This window comes from Mobula birostris, chromosome 4, assembly GCF_030028105.1.
Source record: "Mobula birostris isolate sMobBir1 chromosome 4, sMobBir1.hap1, whole genome shotgun sequence".
NCBI lineage: Eukaryota > Metazoa > Chordata > Chondrichthyes > Myliobatiformes > Myliobatidae > Mobula > Mobula birostris.
This window is the reverse complement of record NC_092373.1, coordinates 206,183,635-206,206,354: the sequence shown is the minus strand read 5'-3', so window position 1 is coordinate 206,206,354 and position 22,720 is coordinate 206,183,635. Positions and strand designations below refer to the sequence as shown.

The window sequence follows — 22,720 nt, the reverse complement described above, 5'->3', positions numbered from 1 at the left end:
TGCTACTGCTTCTTTCCATGCACTTGGTAATCTACCCTCCTCTCACACTCTGTTATAAAAATGCAGCAACTTCAAGAGCACTCCTTCTCCTAGATTTGTTAGCATAACGTAGCACATCAGATCTTTCCCTGGGCAGGTTGGTCTTGATCTCTATATTGCTCTCACTTTTTCTGCCAACGTAAATGGATCATCAATTACATCATCAGTTTCTTCCCTCCCGTTTAACACACCTGGGTGTTGGCTCATTGTTCTTTCCCTTCTCCTTCTCCCTTCTTCAGACAAATTTTCTGAACTGTGTATCTGTACAAATGACTTGGCCATAATCTCAGCCTTATCCCTACTGTGACTGCTGTTTCCTCCTCAGATATTACTACTGGATATTCCTATTCCCTTCTATATCCCTCCATCCTCTTAATCATTCCCCATACCTCTCCCACAGGTGTTGTCCTTCCTATTTTGTCGCAAAAACTCCTCCAACTTGCCCTTTTAGCTTGACGTATAGTTCTTCTCACCACTGCCTGTGCTTTCTTATATTGAATCAAATGCTGCATATTATGGGTTCTTTTAACTAGCCTGAATACTCTATTTTTGTTTTTTACAGCCTGACAACATTCCTCTGTCCACCATGGTACCAGTTTTCTATTCATCCTATTTTTACTCCTGGGTATAAATCCTTCTGCTGCCATAATAATTGCTGAAGTCACCTCACTGTTTAATTCATCTATATTTCCAGAAATGTCAATCCTTGTCAATGCTTCTTCACTCAACTTCTGGAACTTACCCCAATCTGCTTTTCCAAACACCCACTTTGGGATTCCACCTGGTCTTATTTCAACTCTTTCATCCACTGAACATAAAACTGGGTAGTGATCACTGCCTACTGCTGAAGCAGTCCAAACTCCCCAGTTACTAACCCCAGCTAAGGTATTAGACACAAACATAATATCTAATACTGACTCAGTTCCTGTTGTTATGTTTATCCTTGTTCCTCTACCATCATTCATACACACCAAATCCCTTCCTTCCATCAAATCTTCAATTACCTTTCCATTTGAATCTGTAATTGGATCCCCCCATATTGTGCTGTGAGCATTGAAATCTGCACACCACACTACTTTATGTCTGTTTTGTCCTTGTATCCTTAATAGGCTGTCCAATTTCAACCTTTTACATGGATTGTAGTAGTTAATTATAACCACTCCCTCCCTTCTCCCCCACACTTCCACCACTATGTATTCCTGATCATGTCCTTTTCCCAGTACCCTATATGGCATACCTTGCTTGATTAACATAGCACAACCCCCTCCTCCCCCTAGATTTCTGTCTTTCCTTATCATTGTATACCCATATACCACAAAGTCTAAAGTTGGTTTCAACCAAGTTTCCTGAATACACACTACATCCGGTTTTACAACCGTTTCTTTAATAAAGTGCTTGAATTCTTGGCTATTGGCCAGTAAGCTCCTTGCATTCCATTGCAAAAGAATCACCATAATTAGTATTAACCAACACATGACACTTCCTGGCTTGACTGATTAGTGAGGTTCTCCCTCACTTCTTCCCATGTCAGTCCTGCTAAGCCTAAATGGTTCACTGCTGCTTTGACCACCGGCTGAATTTTGTCACTTTTTGACTTTACCTCAGCTGTATTATTAATCACTCCTGCAATGAATGTTACTAGAGCCTTTTTGTCTACATAAATCCTGTTATTTGTTCTTTGTTGCATCTCTCACATCCCTATTGCTCCCTGTTCATTAGGAGCATTACTCTGTTCTCTTGACATTCTTACAGCTTCTGCATAAGTGATCTTACTTTTCACTCTTATTTCTTGAATTTTATTCTCCCGTCTCATAACCTCACACCCACTATATGCCAAATTATGAGCTCCTCCACAATTGCAGCATTTTGTTTGCACTCCTGTTCCGCACTTTCCATATTCATGATCACCCCCACATCTAGCACATCTCCTCTGCCTTTTACAGTTTTTAGCCACGTGTCCAAACCTTTGACAATTATAACACCTCAATGGCTTTGGCACATACACCCTTACTGGGTAGCTCATGAAACCCAGGAACACCTTCCTTGGCACTCTTTCTTCTTCAAATTCAATCAATACTGTTTCACTCAACACACATCAAAGTTGCTGGTGAACGCAGCAGGCCAGGCAGCATCTGTAGGAAGAGGTGCAGTCGACGTTTCAGGCCGAGACCCTTCGTCAGGACTAACTGTTTCACTTTCCTTTTTCACTCCCTCCTTTGTTGTTTTCAGTCTTTGAACATTCATTACTTTTCCTCCTTTGATATTCCTCTTTAACTCCTCCATATTTATACTCATTGGTATCCCCGTGATCACTCCTTTACACCCACTGCCATTTTGTGCTCTCACCTTCCCTGTGTATTCCACCTTGCATTTTCCTATCTCTTTTAGATTGAGTGCTTTCTCAAGTTGTTCCTCATTCGCACATCTTACCAATAGGTTGCCATCATTAAGGACTTTTGCAAATACTATTTCCCCTATCTTATTTGTCAGAGTTGTTGTTAGCACAAATGGGTTAATTTTCTTCATGTTTCCTTGAGCCTTCTCATTAAACCTAATTATGACAACACCTTCTCTCTGAACCTGTTCATCTTCCTCACTTTCAGAGCTCTCTCCACTGTCATTTCTTATTCTTTTATTCCCTTTGTCTCAGTTTTGATTATCCGTCCCCTCACTATCTCCTCATTCCTTTTATTTCTCCCTTCACAATAATCCATTTCTCCCCAGCTGCCTACCTCTGATCCTGAATCCCTATCCCGCTCCTTCTCCACTCTTGCCCTTCACCTTCACCCCACACCCACACCAGCCTTGCCACTGGCCTCCGGGCAACTCCCACTCTCACTCCTGGCTGCTCCTCTTCAGTTACTCTTCCTTTTATTTGTCTCTGCCATTTATCTCAAGTACTCACTCCCTCTAATCAACTGATCAACACTCCGTTTAACCCTTCAGTTGCCCTCAATGCTCCTTTTAAAGCACACCCACCTCAGCTCCTCAGCTGCTTCCCAGCACTCAGCGCTCCCCTGAGCCCCCCACTACTACTCCTGCTGCGACGGTCCCGTGATCACACTGTCCCGAGTCCTCGCTCCGCGCTCCCTGCTCCCTTTTAAAGCACACCCACCTCAGCTGCTTCCCAGCACTCAGCGCTCCCCCGAGCCCCTCACTACTCCTCCTGCTGCGACAGCCCCGCGATCACACATTATGGCCCTCTTAGTCTGACCTTAGTGGTTGGGAATGTGTTGGAGTCGATTAAGGATGTAGTTTCAGGGTATTTCGAGGCACATGAATGTAGTCAGCATGGTGTCATCAGGGGAGTTCTTTGAAAAAATGACAAGCAGAATAGACAAAGGAGAATTGGTTGGTGTTGTGTAGTTAGATTTTCAGAAGGTCTTTGATAAGGTGCCACATATGAGGCTGCTTAACAAGCTATGAACCTATGGTATCACAGGAACGATACTAGCATGGATAGAGCCTTGGCTGATTGGCAGGAAGCAAATAGTGGGAATATAGGGAGCCTTTTCTGCTTGGTTGCTGATGACTAGTAATGTTCCACTGGGGTTGTGTGGGGACCGATTCTTTTACCATTATATGTCAATGATTTGGATGATGGAGTTGATGGGTTTGTTGCAAAGTTTGCAGACAATATGAAGATAGGTGGTTTTGAGGAAGTAGACAGGCTACAGGAGGACTTAGACAGATTAGGAGAATGGGCAAAGAAGTGGCAGATGGAATACAGTGCCAGGAATGGAGTACAGTGTTGGGAAGTGTATAGTCATGCACTTTGACAGAAGAAATTAAAGGGTTGACTATTTTCCAAATGGAGAGAAAATACAAAAATCTGAGGTGCAGTGGGACTTGGGTGTCCTTGTGCAGAATTCCCTAAAGGTTAATTTGCAGGTTGAGTCTGTGATGAGGAGGGCAAATGTGATGTTAGCATTCATTTCAAGAGGACTAGAATATAAAAGCAAGGCTGTAATATTGAGACTTTATGAGGCACTGGTGAGGCCTCACTTGGAGTAGTATGAACCGTTTTGGGCATTTTATCTTAGAAAGGATGTGCTGACACTGGAGAGGGTTCAATGGCAGGTCATGAAAATGATTCAAGGATTAAATGGATTTTCATGTGAAGGGGGTTTGATGGTTCTGGGCTTGTATTCACTGGAAGTAAGAAGAATCAGGGGTGACCTAATTGAAACCTGTCGAATGGTGAAAAGCCTTGATAGAGTAGATGTGGAGAGGATGTTTCCTATGGTGGTAGAGTCTAAGACCAGAGGACACAGCCTCAGAATAGAGGGGCATCCTTTTAGAACAGAGATGAGGAAGAATTTATTTAGCTGGAGAGTGGTTAATCTGTGAAACTCAATGCTACAGGCAGCTGAGGAGGCCATCTTTACATATATTTAAGGCAGACGTTGATAGATTCTTGATTGGTCAGGGTATGAAAGGCTGAGGGGAGAAGGCAGGAGATTGGGGCTAAAGGAAAAATAGATCAGCCATGATGAAATGGCAGAGCAGACTCGATGGGCCAAATAGCCTAATTCTGCTCCCATATCTTATGGTTTTACGGAGAATTTTGTGCTAGATATGGAGGCTAGTGCGGTGGTAGGTGCTCTCAAAGTTACTTGGTCCATTTCTAACATTTCCCTCCCCTTTCTTGACCTCTCTGTCTATGTCTCTGAACTAATGAGATGTCCTCATTCTTCAAAGTAAAAGGCTTTCCTTCCTCCAGCGTCAACACTGCCCTCAACTGCATTTCTTCCATTTCACGCACGTCTGCCCTCACCCCATCCTCCTGCTGCCACGCCAGTAATAGGGTTCCTCTTGTCCTCACATACAACCCCCACTAGTTTCTGCGTCCAGCACACAATTCTCGGTAACTTCTGCCATCTCCAATGGGATCCTGCCATGAAGCACACCTTTTCCAGCTCACCACTTTCCACTTTGCGCAGGGATCACTCCTTACCTGACACCCTTGCCCATTAGGACCCACAGAGTTCCTCCAGTGTTCTTTGTGTTGTAGAGTAATAGAACACTACAGCTCAGAAACAAGCCCTTCAGCCTATCTAGTCCATGCCAACAATTGTTCTGCCTAGTCCCATCGATTCACACCTCGACCATATCCCTCCATACCCCTCCCATCCATGTACTCATCCAAATTTCTCTTGTCATCTAACCCGCATCCACCACTTCTGCTGGCACCTCATTTCTGAGTGACGTCTCCCTCATGTTTCACTCTTAACCTATGACCTCTAGTTCTGGTCTCACCCTCAGTGGAAAAGGCTGCTTTCCCCTTAAATATTATATCCTTTGCAAGAAGCATTCAGGCATCTTGTACAGAATTTTCTGAATGTTAATTACAGAAGCTAAGACGTTTGGTGACGGACAGCGGGTAATGCACAGTGACATTACTGGGGGTGGGGGGTGTTACAGAAGGATGCTGCTGGACAGTTGTTCTACGGAGATGGGAGGTATAGACAACCTGTTCCAGATTGGCCTGAGTTGGATTAGCGATTGCTCTTCATACTCGGGATACCAGCCGCACTTGGAATGATTTCTGTCCTTTGCCCCGTCAGGAATAAGCTCTGGGAAGTCTGGAGTAGTGGAAGCAGCACAAGTGTCAGGTAGTTCTGGCCTCAGTATCAGGCCAGGACCGGCAGTCGACCCTGTGCCCAGGGTTCCCGGCCCACTGCCTTTCCCAGCTCTTAGCTGCTGGGCTCTCCTGGTGTTGTTCCTGCCTGGGATGGGCCTTCTCTTGAAATGTCCGCTCCGGAACACTAGAGGCCTCAAAGGCATGCTGCCTGGTGGACGACATCTCCTGGGGTTGGGGTCCGGCTCCACAAGCCGGAAGAAGGGCTTCACCCAACGCCTGCGAAACTGGCTTGGGTCCAACCTTTGCACCGAGGTGACGTTTCCAAGTTCATCGAAGGTCACGATGTTGTTGGATGGGAGGTGGCTGCGTTGAACCTTCATCGCATTCTGGAGGTAGGGTGGCACCCAACGGGCCTCACAGGGAACCAGGGGAATCTCTTCGGAGGCTGGTGGTTGGATCAGGTCTGCTTCTCTCTCAAATAAAGGCTTGCTGATATTCCACACTTTCTGTGTGTTGTGAAGGTGTCTCCTGGCCTTGAAGCCATAACTCTTCCTGATCGTGATGGCTTCTGGGGTCTGCTCAGGTTCCTAGGGTCAGAGAATATCAGGATTAGCAGCTGGACAAAGTCGTGACCTTCCTGGAACACTATCTTGCTCCAGGAAGGGTAACAATACTTTAGAGAGGATTCACTCAATCCTCCCTGAAGCATAGAAACATAGAAAACCTACAGCACAATACAGGCCCTTTGGCCCATAAAGTTGAGCCGAACAAGTCCCTGCCTTAGAAATTACTAGGCTTACCCATAGCCTTCTATTTTTCTAAGCTCCATGTACCTATCCAAAAGTCTCTTAAAAGACCCTATCGTATCCGCCTCCACCACCATTGCTGGCAGCCCATTCCACGCACTCACCACTCTCTGCGTAAAAAAATTTACCCCTGACATCTCCTCCGTACTTACTCCCAAGCACCTTAAACCTGTGTCCTCTTGTGGCACCATTTCAGACCTTGGAAAGTGCCTCTGACTAACCACATGATCAATGCCTCTCATCAACTTATACACCTCTATCAGGTCACCTCTCATCCTCTGTCGCTCCAAGGAGAAAAGGCCGAGGTCACTCAACCTATTCTCATAAGGCATGCTCCCCAATCCAGGCAGAATCCTTGCAAATCTCCTCTGCACCCTTCCTATGGCTTCCATATCCTTCCTGTAGTGAGGTGACCAGAAATGAGCACAGTCCTCGAAGTGGGGTCTGACCAGGGTCCTATATAGCTGCAACATTACCTCTCGGCTCCTAAATTGAATTCCACGATTGATGAAGCCCAATGCACCAAACACTTTCTGAACCACAGAGTCAACCGGTGCAGATGCTTTGGGCGTCCTATGGACTCGGACCCCAAAATCCCTCTGATCCTCCACACTGCCAGGAGTCTTACCATTAATGCTATATTCTGCCATCATATTTGACCTACCAAAGTGAACCACTTCACACCTATCTGGGTTAAACTCCATCTGCCACTTCTCAGCCCAATTTTGCATCCTATCAATGTCCCGCTGTAACCTCTGACAGCCTTCCACACTATCCACAACACCTCCAACCTTTGTGTCATCAGCAAATTTACTAACCCATCCCTCCACTTCCTTATCCAGGTCCAGGCCATTTATAAAATTCACAAAGAGTAAGGGTCCCAGAATAGATCCCTGAGGCACTCCACTGGTGACAGACCTCCATGCAGAATATGACCCATCTACAACCAATCTTTACTTTCTGTGGGCAAGCCAGTTCTGGATCCACAAAGCAATGTACCCTTGGATCCCATGCCTCCTTACTTTCTCAATAAGCCTTGCATGGGGTACCTTATCAAATGCCTTGCTGTAATCCATATACACTACATCTCCTGCTCTTCCTTCATCAATGTGTTTAGTCACATCCTCAAAAAATTCAATCAGGCTCGTAAGGCACGATCTGCCCTTGACAAAGCCATGTTGACTATTCCTACTCATATTATACCTCTCCAAATGTTCATAAATCCTGCCTCTCAGGATCTTCTCCATCAACTTACCAACCACTGAGGTAAGACTCACTGGTCCATAATTTCCTGGGCTATCTCTACTCCCTTTCTTGAATAAAGGAACAACATTCACAACCCTCCAATCCTCCAGAACCTCTCCTGTCCCCATTGATGATGCAAAGATCATTGCCAGAGGCTCAGCAATCTCCTCCCTTGCCTCCCATAGTTGCCTGGGGTACATCTCATTCTGCCTCAGTGACTTATCCAACTTGATGCTTTCCAAAAGCTCCAGCACATCCTCTTTCTTAATACCTACATGCTCAAGCTTTTCAGTCTGCTGGAAGTCATTACTACAATCACCAAGATCCTTTTCCATTGTGAATACTGAAGTAACGTATTCATTAAGTACCTCTGCTATCTCCTCTGGTTCCATACACACTTTCCCAGTGTCACACTTGATAGGTCCCATTCTTTCACGTCTTATCCTCTTGCTCTTCAGATACTTGTAGAATGCCTTGGGGTTTTCCTTAATCTGGTCCTCCAAGGCCTTCTCATGGCCCCTTCCTGCTCTCCTATTTTCCTTCTTAAGCTCCTTCCTGTTAGCCTTATAATCTTCTAGATCTCTAACATTACCTAGCTCTTTGAACCTTTCGTAAGCTTTTCTTTTCTTCTTGACTAGATTTATTACAGCCTTTGTACACCACGGTTCCTGTTACCTAACATAACTTCCCTGTCTCATTGGAATGTATCTATGCAGAACTCCACACAAATATTCCCTGAACACTTGCCGCATTTCTTCTGTACTTTTCCCTGAGAACATCTGTTTCCAATTTAAGCTTCCAATTTCCTGCCTGATAGCCTTATAATACCCCTTACTCCAATTAAATGCTTTTCTAACTTGTCTGTTCTTATCTCTCTCCAATGCTATTGTAAAGGAGAAAGAATTCTGATCACTCTCTCCATAATGCTCTCCCCCTGAGAGATCTGACACCTGACCAGGTTCATTTCCCAATACCAAGTCAAGTACAGTCTCTCCTCTTGTAGGCTTGTCTACATATTGTGTCAAGAAACCTCCCTGAACACATCTAACAAACTCCACCCCATCTAAACCTCTTGCTCTAGGGAGATGCCAATCGATATTTGGGAAAATAAAATCTCCCATCACGACAACTCTGATATTATTACACCTTTCCAGGATCTGTTTCCCTATCTGCTCCTCGATATCCCTTTTACTATTGGGTGGCCTATAAAAAACACCCAGTAAAGTTATTGACTCCTTCCTGTTTCTAATTTCCACCCACAGAGACTCTGCAGACAATCCCTCCATGGCGTCCACCTTTTCTGCAGCTGTGACACTATCTCTGATCAACAGTGCCACGCCCCCACCTCTTTTGCCTCCCTCCCTGTCCTTTCTGAAACATCTAAAACCCGGCATTTTAAGTAACCATTCCTGTGCCTGAGCCATGCAAGTCTCTGTAATGGGCACCACGTCATACCTCCAAGTACTGATCCATGCTCTAAGCCCATCCGCTTTGTTCACAACACTCCTTGCGTTAAAATAGACACATCTCAAACCTTCGGTCTGAGCGCGTCCCTTCTCTATCACCTGCCTATACTCCCTCTTGAACTGTCGATAAGCTTTCTCTATTTTGAGCCAACCTCCTCTTCCCTAGTCTCTTCAGTTTGGTTCCTACCCCCAACAATTCTAGCTAAACTCTCCCCAGTAGCCTTAGCAAACCTCCCCGCCAGGATATTGGTCCCCCTGGGATTCAAGTGCAACTCATTCTTTTTTGAAAGGTAACACCTGCCCCAAAAGAGGTCCCCTGCTCCAATCCCTCAGCCACACATTTATCCTCCACCTCATTCTATTCCTATTCTTACTGTCGCGTAGCACAGGCAGTAATCCTGAGATGACTACCTTGTGGTCCTGCTTCTCAACTTCCTTCCTAACTCCCTGTAGTCTTTTTTCAGCACCTCCTCCCTTTTCCTACCTATGTCATTGGTACCAATATGTACCACGACCTCTGGCTGTTCTCCCTCCCACTGCAGGGTATCTTGGACGCGATCTGAAACATCCCGGACCCTGGCACCTGGGAGGCAAACTGCCATCCGAGTTTCTTTCCTGCATCCACAGAATCGCCTGTCTGACCCCCTAACTATAGAATCGCCTATCACTACTGCCCTCCTCTTCCTTTCCCTACCCTTCTGAGCCACAGGGCTGGAATCTGTGTCAGAGGCACGGCTACTGTTGCTTCCCCCAGGTAGGCTGTCCCCCCCAACAGTACTCAAACAGGAGTACTTACTGTCAAGGGCACAGTCACAGGGGTACTCTTTATTACCTGACTCTTCCCCTTCCCTCTCCTGACTGTGACCTACTTGTCTGTCTCCCGTGTCCTCAGTCTGACCACCTGCCTGTAACTCCTTTCTATCACCTCTTCGCTCTCTCTGACCAGGTAAAGGTCATTAAGCTGCATCTCCAGTTCCCTAACACGGTCCCTTCGGAGCTGCAGCTTGACACATCTGGTTAAGATATGGCCGTCCAGGAGGCTGGGAGACTCCAGGACTTCCCACATCTGACACCGAGCACAGAACACCGGCCTCACACACATACCTCCTCCTTTCCGCAAATAACACAGGTGAACCTACCTCGCCTCGTCCCATTACCGCCTAAGCCCGTTCAGCCAAAGCCCTATCACTCTGCTGCCTCTCACTCAACTGTCCGCTCCGAACGCTGCCCGCTGGATATGGCGGTCTTCTTTTTAAACCTTTCGCGCTCTACTGGCTCTACGCCTGCGCAGTCTTGCCTCTCTTCTACCCCGAGTAGCAAGAACTGTCTCCGCTCCCGAAATCAGCCATTCACTCACAGTCTTCTTGCCCTGAATCAAAAACCATTGAAGATTCCTTGCCTTTTTGAACCTTTTGCGCTCTACTGGCTGACGTCACGTGCCTACGCAATCTTGCCTCTCTTTTACCCTGTGTAGTAAAAACTGTCTCCGCTCCCGAAATCAGCCGTTCACTCGCAGTCTTCTTGCTCCGGATCAGTAAGACCTCAGTGAGAACCCTCTTAGAGCAGTTTGTTCGGTTCTGGTCACCTCACTACAGGAAGGATGTGGATACGATTGAAAGAGTGCAGAGGATTTTTCAAAGGATGTTGCCTGGATTGGAGAGCACGCCTGATGAGAATAAGTTGAGTGAACTTGGCCTTTTCTCCTTGGAGCAACAAAGGATGAGAGGTGACCTGATAGAGGTGTTAAGATGATGAGAGACATTGATTGTGTGGATAGTCAGAGGCTTTTTCCCAGGGCTGAAATGCCTAACATGAGAGGGCACAGTTTTAAGGTACAAGAGGTACGTTTTTCACCCAGAGCGTGGTGGGTGCATGGAATGCAATGCTGGTGGCGGTGGTGGAATTGGATACAATAGGGTCTTTTAAGAGACTCTTAGATAGGTACATGGAGCTCAGAAAAATAGAGGGCTATGCGGTAGGGAATTCTAGGCAGATTCTAGAGTAGGTTACCTTAAGACCATAAGACATAGGAGTAGAATTAAGCCATCTGGTTGATCATTTTCATTTAATATCTCCTCCTCAAACCCAGTTCCCAGCCTTCCCCCGGTAACCTTTGATGCCGTGTCCAATCAAGAACCTATCAATCTTTGCCTTAAATACACCCAAAGACCTGGCCTCCACAGCTGCATGTGGTAACAAATTCCTCAAATTCACCACCCTTTGGCCAAAGAAATTTCTCCACATCTCTGTTTTGAAAGTGCGCTCCTCTATCCTGAGGCTGTGCCCTCTTGCTCTAGACTCTCCCAAAATGGGAAGAATGGAAACTTCCTTTCCATATCTACTCTGTCTAGGCCTTTCAACATTCAAAAGGTTTCAATGAGATCCCCCCTCATCCTTTTGAATTCCAGTGAGTACAGACCCAGAGCCATTAAACGTTCCTCATGTGATAACCCTTTCGTTCCTGGAATCATCCTTGTGAACCTCCTCTGGACCCTCTCCAATGCCAGCACATCTTTTCTGAGATGAGGGGCCCAAAACTGTTTCCAATACTCAAGGTGAGGCCTCACCAGTGCCTTATAAAACCTCACCATCACATCCTTACTCTTGTACTCTAGACCTCTTGAAATTAACGCTAACATGGCATTTGTCTTCCTCACCACCGACTCAACCTGCAAGTTAGCCTCCAGGGTGTTCTGCACAAGGACTCCCTCCTAAGTCCACTTGCATCACGGATTCCTGGATTTTCTCCCCATTTAGAAAATAGTCTGCACATTTATTTCTACTATCAAAGTGCCTGACCGTGCATTTTCCAACATTGTATTTCATTTGCCACTTTCTTGCCCATTCTCCTAATCTGTCTAAGTCCTTCTGCAGCCTACCTGTTTCCTCAACACTACCTGCCCCTCCATCAATCTTCATATCATCTGTAAACTTGGCAACAAAACCATTTATTCCATAATCTAAATCATTTATATACAGCATAAAAAGAAGTGGTCCCAACACCGACCCCTGTAGAACACCACTAGCCCTGGCAGCCAACCAGAAAGGGATCCTTTTATTCCCACTCGCTGCCTCCTACCAATCAGCCAATGCTCTAACTATGTTAGTAACTTTCCTGTAATACCATGGGCTCTTAAATTAGTAAGAAGCCTCATGTGTGGCACCTTGTTAAAGGCCTTCTGAAAGTCCAAATACACAACATCCACTGCATCCCTTTTATCTATCCTCCTTGTAATCGCCTCAAGGAATTACAACAGGTTCATCAGACAGGATTTTCCTTGAAGGAAACCATGCTGACTTAGTACTACTTATCCTGTGTCACCAAGACCTCCACCACCTCATCCTTAACAATTGACTCTAACATCTTCCCAACCATTGAGGTCAGGGTATAATTCCCTTTCTGCTGCCTTCCTCCTTTCTTAAAAAGTGGAGTGACATTTGCAATTTCCAGTCCTCTGGCACCATGCCAGAGTCCAATGATTTTTGAAAGATCATTTCGAAAGCCACCACAGTCTCTAAGACTACCTCTTTCAGAATCCTAGGATGCAGTTCATTTGGTCCGCGTGACTTACATACTATTAGGCATATTAGTATTTTGAGCACCTTCTCTCTTGTAACAGTAACTGCACCCACTTCTCTTCCTTCACACACTACAATATCAGGCATACTACTAGTGTCTTACACCATGAGGAATGACACGAAATACTCATTTAGTTCGTCAGCCATCTCCTCGTCCCCCGTTATTATTTCTCCTGCCTCATTTTCTAGCGGTCCTATATCCACTCTCATTTTTCTTTTTATTTTTTAACATACTTGAAAAAACTTTAACTGTGCAGTTTAATATTATTTGCTAGCTTGCCTTCATGTTTCACTTTTTCCTTTCTAATGATGTTTTTAGTTGCTCTCTGTAGGATTTTAATAAACTTCCCAATCCTCTATCTTCCCCTTAATTTTTGCTTTCTTGTATGCCCTTTCTTTTGCTTTTACATAGAACATAGAAATATAGCAAACCTACAGCACAATACAGGCCCTTCGTCCCACAAATCTGTGCCGAACATGTCCCTACCTTAGAACTACCTAGGCTTTACCCATAACCCTCTACTTTTCTAAGCTCCATGTAGCCATCTAGGAGTCTCTTAAAAGACCCTATCGTTTCCGCCTCCACCACCACCGCGGCAGCCCATTCCACACACTCACCACTCCCTGTGTAAAACAAAATACCCCTGACATCTCCTCTGTACCTACTTCCAAGCACCTTAAAACTATGCCCTCTCGTGCTAGCCATTTACAATAGCTTTGACTTCCCTTGTCAGCTATGGTTATACTATTTTACCATCTGAGTGTTTCTTCATTTTTGGAACACACATGTCCTCCACCTTCCTCATTTTCCCCAGAAACATTCCTGCCAGTATCTCCTTCCAACTTACTTTGGCTAGCTCCTCTCTCATACCACTGTAACTTCCCTTACTCCACTGAAATACTGCTACATCAGACTTTACTTTCTCCCTACCAAATTTCAATTTGAACTCAATCATATTGTGATCACTGGTTCCTAAGGTGTTTTTTTTACCTTAAGCTCCCTAATCGCCTCCAGTTCATTGCATGACACCCAATCCAGTATAGCTGATCCCCTTGTAGGCTCAACGACAAACTGATCTAAATAGCCATCTCTTAAACATTCAACAAACTTACTCTCTTGAGATCCATTACCAATCTAATTTTTCTATTCGACCTGCATGTTAAAATAGCCCATGACTATTTTACATTGCCCCTTTGACATGCTTTTTCTATTTCCTGTTGTAACCTGTGGTCCACCTCCCAGCCACTGTTGGGAGGCCTGTATATAACTGCTGTCAACGTCCTTTTGCCCTTTCAGTTTCTTAACTCAACCCACAAGGATTCAACATCTTCCGATCCTATGTCACATCTTTCTACTGATTTGATGCCATTCTTTACCAGTAGAGGCACACTACCCCCTCTGCCTACCTTCCTACCCCTCCGATACAATGTGTAATCTTGGACATTCAGTTCCCTGCTACAACCATCCTCAGCCAGGATTCAGTGATGGCCACAACCTCATACCTGACAATCTGTAACATTGATCATTTACTTTATTTCTTATACGAGCATTCAGATACAACACCTTGAGTACTGTATTTGCTATCCTTTCTGATTCTGCACCCCTAATGACTTGATACTCAGCCTGCTGGCTGCAACAAGTCCCATAAGGTTACATGGTCAGCACAGCATTGTGGGCCAAATGGCCTGTAATGTGCTGTAGATTTCTATGTTCTATGCTCTGTCTCATGATAGGCGGCTTCACCTCTGCTACGATATCACCAACACTGGTGCTCTGCAAGGTTGTGTTTCCAGCCCCCTGTACACTCACAACTGCGTGGTGCAATTACTCCATCTGCACTGCAGATGATACCCCGTAGTGAGCTGTTTCGCAAGTAATAATGAGTCAAAATACAGGAAGGAGATGGAGAGCTTCGTAACGGTAAACTCATCAGTGTCTCTACGTCCTCAGGAGGCTAAAAGACATTTGGTATGTCAACGTCAACTCTCGCCATTTTTTTTAATTGATGCACCTATCCAGATGCATAGGCGGGAGGTACAGGAGCCTGACAGAATTGTAGGGTGTTGTAGACTTACCCGGCTCCATTGCAGGCACACACCTCCCCACCACTGAGCACACCTTCGAGAGCTGATGCCTCAAGAAGGTGCCATCCAGCCGTAAGGACCAACACCATCCTCTTTCCATTACACCATCAAGGTGGAGGTACAGGAGCATGAAGACACACACTCAACGTTTCAGCAACAGCATCTTTCCCTCTGCAAATTCTCTGCATCCAATCCCCTCAACCCCTCCACCCTCAAAACCACTATCCTCAACACCTCGACATCTTCACCCCTCCATCCACCTTTGATATCCCACCCACAAACCTCACCCTCGACCCCTCCACACACTTGCCCTCTCCATCCTCGACTCCTCCACTCTGGACAGCACACCCTTGACCTCTCCACTCTGGCAGCACACCCTTGACCTCTCCACCCTGGCAGCACACCCTTGACCTCTCCACTCTGGACAGCACACCCTTGACCTCTCCACTCTGGCAGCACACCCTTGACCTCTCCACCCTGGCAGCACACCCTTGACCTCTCCACTCTGGACAGCACACCCTTGACCTCTCCACTCTGGCAGCACACCCTTGACCTCTCCACCCTGGCAGCACACCCTTGACCTCTCCACTCTGGACAGCACAACCTTGACCTCTCCACCCTGGCAGCACACCCTTGACCTCTCCACTCTGGACAGCACACCCTTGACCTCTCCACCCTGGCAGCACACTCTTGTCCTCTCCACTCTGGCAGCACACCCTTGACCTCGCCACCCTGGACAGCACACCCTTGACCTCTCCACTCTGGACAGCACAACCTTGACCTCTCCACCCTGGCAGCATACCCTTGACCTCTCCACTCTGGACAGCACACCCTTGACCTCTCCATCAACCATTCTTCCACCCCGGACAGCACACCCTTGAGATCTCCACCCTCGATCCTCTCCCCCCTACAGCGCGAATGCTCTGGAGTTACGGTACATTTACCATGGCAGCTTCCTCAGGCTCCATACTGACTTGCTTCAAATCTGGGTAAAAGCCTGTCTGTGGCGATGAGTGGAGTGACCCTTGGGCTCCGTGCTCGTGATCCCCAAACGTTGAGCTGTGATCAGCAGGTGCCGCCTCAGGTTGAAGGTCAACTTCGGGGGGCTCCTGCATCGACACCTAATTAAGAACAGACTGTGGTCACTTGAGTATGGTCATCCCCTTTGTCTCACCCGCTGTGGTCTGGTCTTTGGGCTCAGGATCGGCTTCAGCTGCCAAGAGATGGAGGGGCTTCCACTCGGTCTTGCCGTGACGAAGATTGCACTGCAATTCTGAGATGAAGGAATGCCCCCTAGCCTTGGTTTGACTGATAGAAGCAACCCCTGCACCCTCAACCTCAGACCCACAACTCCACATCCTCAGTCCAATGGACTCCTGCCCTGGGACCCTCATCCCTACACTCTGACCCCGACCATCTGAGGGTGGATGTGAAGATTTATTTTGGAGGGTCAGGCAGTTTGCCCACCTGCAAGTTTCTTTTAAACCCATAACCTGCTGCTCCTTCTCAGAATCATGTGCCATGCTAGTATAGTGGTTAGGCTGACACTACTTCAGCCTGGGGCGGCGGAGTTCAGCGACTGTCTGTAAGGAGTCTGATGTTCTTCCTGTGACAGGCTGGGTTTCCTCCGGGTGTTCCGGTTCCCTCCCACAGTCCATATACCTTTAGTAGGATAATTGGTCATTGTAAATTGTCTTGTGATTAGCTTCAATAGGTGGGTAGTTGGGCCACATGGCTTGTTGGGCTGGCAGGGTTTATTTCGCGCTGTATGTCAAAAAAGCATGTCTGTTGATAGGGAAGGAGGTGACCAGCAGGTCAGAAGAACATTAAGACTCAGAGACAGTTACAGAACCCCACCTGACTCCAGCCCTCTGACCAGCAGAGGCAATTTAATATCAACCCCTCACCCTGCAATGATCATCAGAGACGTTAACCTCGCCACTACCCCGCCGCCCCGAGCACCAGAGGCAAGTTAACCTCAACCCCATCCCCATTCCACCCCTCCCAGATTCATTAACCTCAACCCCATCCCCATTCCACCCCTCCCTGATCACCAGATTCATTAACCTCAACCCTACCCCGATTCCACTCCTCCCTGATCACCAGAGGCAAGTTAACTTCAACCCTACCCCAATTCCACCCCTCCCTGATCATCAGGGACAAGTTAACCTCAACCCCACCCCGATTCCACCCCTCACTGAGCACCAGAGGTGTTAACCTCAAGCCTACCCCAATTCCACCTCCAACCTGATCACCAGAGTTGTTAACCTCTATCTCACCCCAATTCCACCCACACTGATCCCCAGGCATGTTAATCTTAACCCCAACCCCTCCACGATGCCACCCCTCCCTAAGCACCAGAGGAAATTTAACCTCAGCCCCACCTCGATTCTACCCCTGCCTGAGCACCAGCAGCGTTAAGCACAACACTACCCCAGTTCCACCCCTCCCTCATCATCAGAGGCAAGTTAACCTCAACTGCACCCAATTCCACACCTTCCTGATCATCAGAGGCAATTTAACCTTAATCCCACCTGATTCCCCCCCTCCCTGATCATGTGGCATGTTAACCTCAACTCCCATCCCGATTCCACCCCCCTGGTTACCAGGAGCAAATTAACTTCAACTGCACCCAATTCGGCACTTCTTTGACCATCAGAGGCAAATTAACCTCAATCCCACTCCCACCCAATTCCACACCTCCCTGAGAGCCAGAGGCAATTTAACCTCAATCCCACCCCGATTCCACCTACTCTGATCCCCAGGCATTAACCTCAACCCCACCCCAATTCCATCCCCTCCCTGAACACCAGAGGCAAGTTAAACTTAACCCCACCTGACTCCACCCCCTGACCAACAGAGGCAATTTAACATCAACCCCTCTCCCTGCAATGATCATCAGAGGTGTTTACCTCAGTGCCCCCCCCAACCACCATCAGCAAGTTAACCTCAACCCTACCCCGATTCCAACCCTCCCTGAACAGCAGAGGCAAATTAACCTGCCCACCACACGCTAATCGGGAAGAGGCAGGAGCCAGTGGGAACTCCTGTCGTTACTGGGAGATCTCACAAACTCGAGAGCTACGGCGGGCAGGATTGAATATGGTCAGTGGATCTCTATCTGCTGAGCCATTGAGTTGTCCCTGAGTGTACATGAGAGTTATGGAAGAGTAGGAGAGGGAGGGGAGAAGGGACAGAAATCAGCAGGCCACGATATTTTAAGGGTTCGGATGTATGGGGAGAGGCACTGGTTTGTTCTCTGCCCCCATCTACATCAGGTTCAGAAATCTGTGCGGTTGTCCGGTTCTAGGCTCCCACACAGTCCTCATCATTCCTCTGTCACTGTCTAAAGCTGAGCCATAACAGAGTTCCCTCATGTGGACATGTCTGGTCTGGGTGGCAGTGACTCGTAGCCACCGGTCACCCTGACCTTGGTCTGAGTGTTCGTCTGCAGCTCCAGTGGATGGTGAAGCGAATCAAGGACTGGAGTCACAAATATGCCCAAGCAAGATCTGCCCCAAGAGCACTGGCCATAAGACATAAGACGCAGGAGCAGAATTAGACCATTCAATCCACCGAGTCTGCTCTGCTATTCCATCACGGCCGATTTATTAACCCCCTCAAACCCATTCTCCTGCCTTCTCCCTGGAACCTTTGATGGCCTGACTAATCAAGAAACTATCAACCTCCACTTTAGATATACTTGATGACTTGGCCTCCTCAGCCGTCTGTAGAAACAAATTCCACAGATTCACCACTCTCTGGCCAAAAGACTTTCTTCCTCATTTCTGTTCTGAATGGACGTCCTATTCGGAGGCTGTGTCCTTTGGTTCTAGACTCTCCCACTATAGGAAACATCTTCTACATCCACTCTATCTAGGCCTTTCAATATTTGATAGGTTTTAATGAGATCCCCCCTCATTATTCTGGATTCTCGTGAGTACAGGCCCAGAGCCATATTTAGTCCTCATATGGTTACCCTGTCATTCCCGGGATCATTCTTGCGATCCTTCTCCGGACCGTCTCCAAAGCTCGCACCTCCTTTTTTCAGATAAAGGGCCCTAAACTGCTCAGAATACTCCAAGTGCGGCCTGACCAAAGGTTTGAAAAGCCTCAGCTATTGATAGAGCAGTTGGGATTTAGTTATAGTAACTGTTACTGATAACCTCAGGATTGCCAGTGTCAACCTGAAGGTTACCAGACCAGTAACTCACCACTACACCACCACTAGCAGGCAGCAGCAGTTAACTGGACAGCAGAAAAGGCCTGAAGCTGAGTGAAGGACTTACCTGTCCCTGCACGACTGCTGTGTCTGGAAGTCTCAGCACTGGCACTGAGCCCTGGGCCCAGGAGTCGGTGACACTGGCCTGGGGCTCCGCGTCCTCCTGCCAGGAGGGAGTGAGGGTGATGTTGCTCTCGCCAGGGTCGTGGATCAGGAACTGCCACTCGATGATCTGCAGGAGAGCGTCCTTGGCCTGAGTGATGGTGAATGGCAGCAACTGAGGGAAGAAGCACAGCATCAGCCAGATTGGCACAGCCAACCCCGGCTGCTCCAACAACAATAGTGGGGGCAGAAAGCTGGAGCTGTGAGAACATATTATGTAGAACACTACAGTACAGGCCCTTCAGCCCAACATGTTGTGATCACCCTTTAACCTACACCAAGATCAATCTAACACTTCCCTCCCACATAACTCTCCATCTTTCGATCATCCACGCGCCTATCTAAGAGTCTGTTAAGTGCCCCGAATGGATCTAGCAGGGTGTCCCATGCACCCATCACAAAAAGAAAAGCCCCAGCTTGCTCAACCTATTCTCATGACACGCTCTCTAATCCAGGCAGCATCCTGGTAAATCTCCTCTGCACCCTCTCTAAAGCTTCCACATTCTTCCTACAATGAAGGACCAAACTGTACATAATAGTCCAAGCGTGGTCTGACCAGCATTGTACAGAGTTCCAACCTTACCTCAGGGCTCTTGAACTCAGTCCCCTATCTAATGAAGGCCAACACACCATATGTCTTTTTAACCACACCATCAACTTGTGCAGCAACTTTGCGGGATTTGTGGACATGGACCCTATGATCTCTCTGTTCCTCGAGACTGCTAAGAATTCTGCCGTTAACCCTGTACTCTGCTTCGCGTTTGACTTCACACTTTTCTGGGTTGAACTCCATTTGCCATTTCTCAGTCCAGCTCTGTATCTTGTCAATATCCTGTTCAACAAGGTCAGTAATGGAGAATGCCAGGCTCTCTGTTGGAGACACAGCTAGTCGTTACCAGGCACTGGGGTACCATCAATATTTTTTTGAAGAATCAGATGGAGGAGAGTGAGTTTCATGCCACAGTGGTGTTGGGAATTTACAACTACTTTGCCTCCATTATTGACTCTAGTGTCTGCACAGGGTCCCAGATACACACTGAACAACCCATCGATGCCATGCCAACCTTCAGGATCCATCTATACTACTCCCATTTGTTAGGAGTATCATCAAAGTATAAAGTTGAAGATATCATGGTTGTAACCATTAACACAAGCCACAACCAATCTCCCTGAACCATTTTATAATGTGACCAACAAGCAGTAATCATTTTTGAAGTGCAAAGCACAGTTGCGTTTATAAAGTACAGTGGTTGTGGGAGCAGGTGACAGATTCCCCACAGGGGGTTGCTTCTGAGAGACCGTCTGCAGACTGATGTGATTGTGAGACACTCTCACTTGCATTGGACCACCATTGAGAACATCTTCAAGAGGTGATGCCTCAGGAAGTCGACGTCTATCATTAAGGAACATGCCCTCTTCTCATTACTACCAATCAGGAAGGTGGTACAGGATCCTGAAGTCTCGCACACAAAGATTTCTGAACATTACTTCAATATTTCTCTCTCTTTATTTCCCTTTCTGTAACTGAGTTATTTTTATGTTATTGCAATGTACTGCTGCCAAAAAACAACAAATTTCATGACATGTCAATGATGAGCTTAGGAAGAGACAATGGCTCCTAATGGTGACTCCTTCGCTTGCATCTTCGGAAACAGCTCTATTTCCATCTTCAATATCTCTACTTTTCCCTTTCAGGGTTCTGAGCTGGAGTTACACGCTGACTTCGGTTCTTCGTGGGAATGGGACCCGCTCTCGGGGTTTCAAGGCCGGCTGTTATTCGATATGCCAAGGATGCAGCCTAAGAAATTAGCTCACCCTTTAGAGTTCCAGGATCTCGTGACTCTGGAGACGGGTGGACTGGGGGTCGGTGTCTCCGCAGGAATCCGGTGTGTTGTGGGAATACATGGAAGATCGAAAGCAGAGAGCTGGCTGCTGGCTGTGTGCACAGAGACCCGAGTTCTTTGGGCACAGAGCTTGGAAAAAGTGACGCAATAAACTTTTAACATCGTAAACCAGCCAGTTGTTTGTTATGCCTCCCCTCTCACCGTGAAATGGAGACATCTCTTTCTTCCTTATGAGGGAGAGTGAGAGCTGTGGTATGTTGAATTCCGGGAGAACGAGTAGTCTTTGGAGTATTGCAAATCTGCGTCTTTGCTGATGCTTTGCTGCAGGCTTGAGTGCTCGGTGGTGAGTGCTGATGCTTTTGGTTTCCTGGTAGGAGAGGGGGTGATTGTCACTTTGCTGCTTACGGGTGGGAGGGAAGAGCTGGGGGGCTTTGGGGTCCTAACATTTAGGGTTCATTCATTCTTTGTAGACAGTGGAATTGTGTTAGTTAACCTCCATCTAAACTCATAGCAACTCATTACAATTCATGTTCTCAGCATTCTTTGGTCATTTGCACAGTTTGACTTCTTTTGGACATTGGTTGTTTGTCAGAATTTATGTAAAGTGTTTTTGTGAATTTTATTGTACCCTCCTGTACAATGCCTGCAAGAAAATGAATCTCGAGATAGTATATAGTGACAGACATGTACTTTGATAATAAATTTACATTAGAACTCTGGTACAACAAAACGGGCATCAGATAAATTCATGTGTATACCATAGTGATCAATGAAGATTCCACACAGATTGCTTTGCCAGTCAGCACAAGGGAATAGTGGTTCTGTCAATAAATGGGACAACTTGTGTATCAACCCCACCCTCTCACACGGACCATTCGGACCCCACCCTCTCACGCGGACCGTTCGGACCCCACACCCCACACGGACCCCACCCCTTACACAGTCTGCTCAGATCCCACCCCTCACATGGACTGTTCGGACCCCACCCCTCACATGGACCGTGTGGACCCCACCCCCTCACACGGACCGTTCGGACCCCACCCCTCACACAGTCTGCTCAGACCCCACCCCCTCACACGGACCTTTCAGACCCCACCACTCATACGGACCGTCCAGTCCCCATCCCCTCACACGGACCGTTCGGACCCCATCCCTCACACTAACCGCTCGGACCCCACCCCCTTGCACGGACCGTTCGGACCCCCACCCTCACACGAACCGTTCCGACCCTACCCCTCACACAGACCGTTCGGACCCCACCCCCTCACACAGACCGTTTGGACCCCACCCCTCACACGGACCATTCGGACCCCACCTCTCAGACGGACTGTTCAGACCCCAGCCCCTCACAGGCCAACAGCTTAGAACATGAATTCTACTGTTCCTTCTGCACCAATACTCACTCAGACCACTTTTCCAATTTATAACACTGAAATAGAGGATCTCCACTGGCCTGATGATCGATCCTTTCTTCGCCCAGCCCCTGGTGTGGGGATTCTTCCTTGTGATGGTGGGTCTCGACATTTCCACTTTCATACTCATTTCTTACCAATTCAAATATTGCATTCCAGTGTCATTGGCTGTAGGTCATCTGATTGACCTTTAACACCTTTTTACTGGATCTGCTCCAGGCCAGCATCCATTTATAGACCTCTTCCCAGCAAGTGACAGTTGGTAATTTATGGTTG

The 22,720-nt window shown here is 47.3% G+C and overlaps 1 protein-coding gene across 1 annotated transcript in view; it reads right to left on the bottom strand.

The window, feature by feature from the left end:
- Positions 1–1,327: 1,327 nt before the first annotated feature.
- Positions 1,328–22,720, bottom strand: part of LOC140197107 (uncharacterized protein C2orf81 homolog) — a 31,169-nt gene continuing 9,776 nt past the window's right edge. The window contains exons 3-5 of the mRNA XM_072257022.1: positions 19,094–19,303; positions 15,749–15,925; positions 1,328–6,210 (exon numbers count right to left, since the gene is read on the bottom strand). Of these exons, the coding sequence (XP_072113123.1) occupies positions 5,458–6,210; positions 15,749–15,925; positions 19,094–19,303 (1,140 nt within the window). The 3' untranslated portion in view covers positions 1,328–5,457. The remainder of the gene's footprint in view (positions 6,211–15,748; positions 15,926–19,093; positions 19,304–22,720) is intronic.